The 3,727-nt window shown below is 41.5% G+C and overlaps 1 protein-coding gene across 1 annotated transcript in view; it reads left to right on the forward strand.

The window, feature by feature from the left end:
• The window catches only part of LOC106537038 (probable polypeptide N-acetylgalactosaminyltransferase 8), a gene marked incomplete in the record, with an annotated part of 16,705 nt that overhangs the window by 2,745 nt on the left and 10,233 nt on the right, over positions 1-3,727 (forward strand). The window contains 2 exon segments of the mRNA XM_014034406.1: positions 506-839; positions 1,013-1,179. Of these exon segments, the coding sequence (XP_013889860.1) occupies positions 506-839; positions 1,013-1,179 (501 nt within the window).

Here is a 3,727-nt window from a genome sequence, read left to right on the forward strand (position 1 = left end):
CTTCTGTCTCTCTTTTTAAATAGGGGGACCACCACCCTGGTCTGCAGATCCAGGGGAACTGCCCCCGATGTCCATGCAATATTGTAAAGTCGCATCAACCAATGCAACCCCACAACATCCAGAGCCTTAAGGAACTCCGGGCGAATCTCATCCACCCCCGGCACCCTGCCACCGAGGAGCTTTTTAACCACCTCGGTGACCACGGCACCAGAGATTGGAGAGTCCGACCCAGGGTCCTCAGGCTCTGCTTCCTCATGGGAAGATGTATCAGTAGGATATAGGAGGTCTTCAAAGTATTCCGTCCGCCTACCCACAATGTCCCGAGTAGAGGTCAGCAGCACACCATCCCCACCATAAATAGTGTTGGTGGCAAACCGCTTTACCCCCCTCTAAAATATGCAACACAATTTATATGTTCTTWTTTAAATAATAGGTGTTTAATGTACAATTTAAACACTTCCACAGTATTTTGTCCTCGACTCTTTTGTCATTTTGTATCTTTCAGCTAAAGTCCTGAAAGAGTTTGAGCGAAAGCAAGATGCCATGCAGAAATTTTTGCAAGAGGACCGAGACACCCAGAGAAAAATTGCAGATGTCCTAAAGGAAGCGATACACGTGGTGCCGGGGCAGAAAGAGGAACCCAAAGAAAAGATCCCCCCTAAAGAGAAAAAAACTGGCAAAGTGTTCCCCGACTCCCCCATCTTCAAGGAGTGGGGCGACAATCTGTCYGAAGACGAGCAACGAGAGGCGCAAGCTCTGTTTGAGAAGTACGGCTACAACGTTTTCCTGAGCGATCGCCTCCCTCTGGACCGACCTCTTCCAGAGACGAGAGACCCGAGGTAACATCGCTTCCTTGATAATTCCCTCGAGTTATTACTCAAATATGTGACTGTTAAAATTACTTCCTTGTTGCACTCCACTCCCTTCTCAAACAGCATGCAAACATATTTTTTTATTTTCAAACAATACATTGCGAGATTATTTGAACAGTCATGTCTTTTTTGTTGACTAGGTGCTTAAAGAAGACTTACCCAAAGGACCTGCCAACTGTGGGAGTGGTGCTAATCTACCTGGATGAAGCCTTGTCTATCCTTAAACGAGCCATGCGGAGCATCATTGATCGCACGCCTAAAAACCTGCTGAAGGAGATAATTATGGTGGATGACAACAGCTCTAATGGTAGGTTGGTTACAAAATGATTGCAACACACATTGCCAGCTCACCTGGTAGTTATAATTCAGTTTTTTTTTTAGTTTTTAAATTCCTTGTGTGTTCCTGTAACACGTTCATCCAAGTACATTCTGTCAAACCAGCAGAGTCAGTTGCTGCTTTAGATCTTCTCTTTGCAAAGATATGGAGCAATTTCCTTTCCAAAAATCTGCCAACCAGAAATGATCAATTGGAAAACTAGTTTTTTTTTCCAAGTGTATGAAAATAGATATGAGATGCCTTTTTCTCATTTCTGTTTGAATTAAAGATCTTTTCAAAAACCTTAGTTGGAGAGCATTATAGAGATGCTCATTAACTAAAGGAGTTTTTTTTAGTTTAAATGAAAGACTGCAGGTTTTTAGTTGATGCATATCTCTAAAACTCAAGACATCCCTACCAAACAAATCATGTAAAATCCACTTTTATAGCGATACGTTTTTTTTCTTCATGTACTTTGTATCAACTGATACATCTGCTGGCCGATATTTTTGGCCGATGTTTGCGTTTTTTCCTCGTATCCTTATCGGCCGATCCATTTTTTTTTTTGATCACGCAAGTGCATGTATTGCCGCCCCCTCCCTGGGAGAGGGCGGCTGGTAATGTAAGACTGAGTGTCAACAACAACCATTACATTACATCACGGTATTTGTGATGGAACTTCCAAATAATGTCTGGACTTACAAACTACAGTTTTGTCATCTTCATACTCCTCTGGCTCCAACACATGAGGCTGGATGGACAAGTCTTCCATTGCAGACATTGTTTAATTACAAAGCGGATTCCAAAAAAGTTGGGACACTAAACAAATTGTGAATAAAAACTGAATGCAATGAAATGGAGGTGCCAACATCTAATATTTTATTCAGAATAGAACACGAATCACAGATCAAACGTTTAAACTGAGAGAATGCATCATTTTAAGGGAAAATATGTGGTTTCAAATTTTCATGGCGTCAACAAATGCCAAAAAAGTTGGGACAAGTAGCAATAAGTGGCTGGAAAAAACGAAATTAATCATATAATGAACAGCTGGAAGACCAATTAACACTAATTAGGTTTATTGACAACATGTTTGGGCTTCTCAGAGTGTCAGTGTCTCTCTGAAGCCAAGATGGTAAGAGGATCACCAATTCCACCATTGTTGTGCAGAAAGATAAGTGCAGCAATACCAGAAAGACGTTACTCAGCGTAAAATGGCAAAGACTTTTAAGTTATCATCATCAACTGTGCATAACCTCATCAAAAGATTCAGAGAATCTGGAACAATTGCTGTGCGTGAGGGTCAAGGCCGTAAAACTCTACTGGATGCTCATGATCTCCGGTACCTTAAACGTCACTGTACCTCAAACAGGAATACCACTGTCAAGGAAATAACAGAATGGGCTCTGGAATACTTCCAGAAAGCATTGTCAATGAACACAATCCACCGTGCCATCCACCGTTGCCAGCTGAAACTCTACAGTGCAAAGAGGAAGCCATTTCTAAGCAAGCTCCACAAGCTTAGACGTTTGCACTGGGCCAGGGGTCTTTTAAAATGGACTGTGGCAAAATGGAAGACTTTTCTGTGGTCAGATGAGTCACGATTTGAAGTTATTTATGAAACACTGGGACGCCATGTCATCCGGACCAAAGAGGACAAGGATAACCCAAGTTGTTATCAACGCTCCGTTCAGAAGCCTGCTTCACTGATGGTCTGGAGTGCTTGTGGCATGGGCAGCTTGCATGTCTGGAAATGCACCATTAATGCAGAGAACAATGTTCAGGTTCTAAAACATATGCTCCCATCTAGACGTCATCTCTTTCAGGGAAGACCCTGCATTTTTCAAAAAGATAATGCCAGACCACATTCTGCAGCAATCACAACATCATGGCTACATAGGAGAAGGATCCGGGTACTGAAATGGCCAACCTGCCAGTCCAAATCTTTCACTTATAGAGAACATTTAGCTCATCATAAAGAGGAAGGTGCGACAAAGAAGGCCCAAGACAATTGAACAGTTAGAGGCCTGTGTTAGACATGAATGGGAGAGAATTCCTATTTCTAAACTTGAGAAACTGGTTTCCTCTATCCCCAGACGTCTGTTGAGTGTTGTAAGAAGAAGGGAGGATGCCACACAGTGGTAAAAAATGGCCTTGTCCCAACTTTTTTGGGATTTGTTGACGCTATGAAATTTTGGAACAAAATTTTTCCCTTTAAAATGATACATTCTTTCAGTTTAAACATTTGATCTGTGATTTGTGTTCTATTCTGAGTAAAACATTAGATGTTTGAACCTCCACATCATTGTGTTCAGTTTTAATTTACAATTTGTTTAGTGTCCCAACCTTAATGGAATCAGCTTCATATTTTTTGTAAATAAAAAGCTTCTGTGCGGCTATAGTTGTAAACACCTCTGTCAAACTAGAATAGACTGATCTGGAAGCTCCTCGTTTGGATCTAAAGAGATGAGTTGATCTGAGAAATAAATCTCAGAAAAGGGGTGAAAGAGGGGCTTGTGGAGTTACAATAAGGAGAAAT

The sequence above is a fragment of the Austrofundulus limnaeus genome, unplaced genomic scaffold (assembly GCF_001266775.1).
Source record: "Austrofundulus limnaeus strain Quisiro unplaced genomic scaffold, Austrofundulus_limnaeus-1.0 Scaffold7, whole genome shotgun sequence".
NCBI lineage: Eukaryota > Metazoa > Chordata > Actinopteri > Cyprinodontiformes > Rivulidae > Austrofundulus > Austrofundulus limnaeus.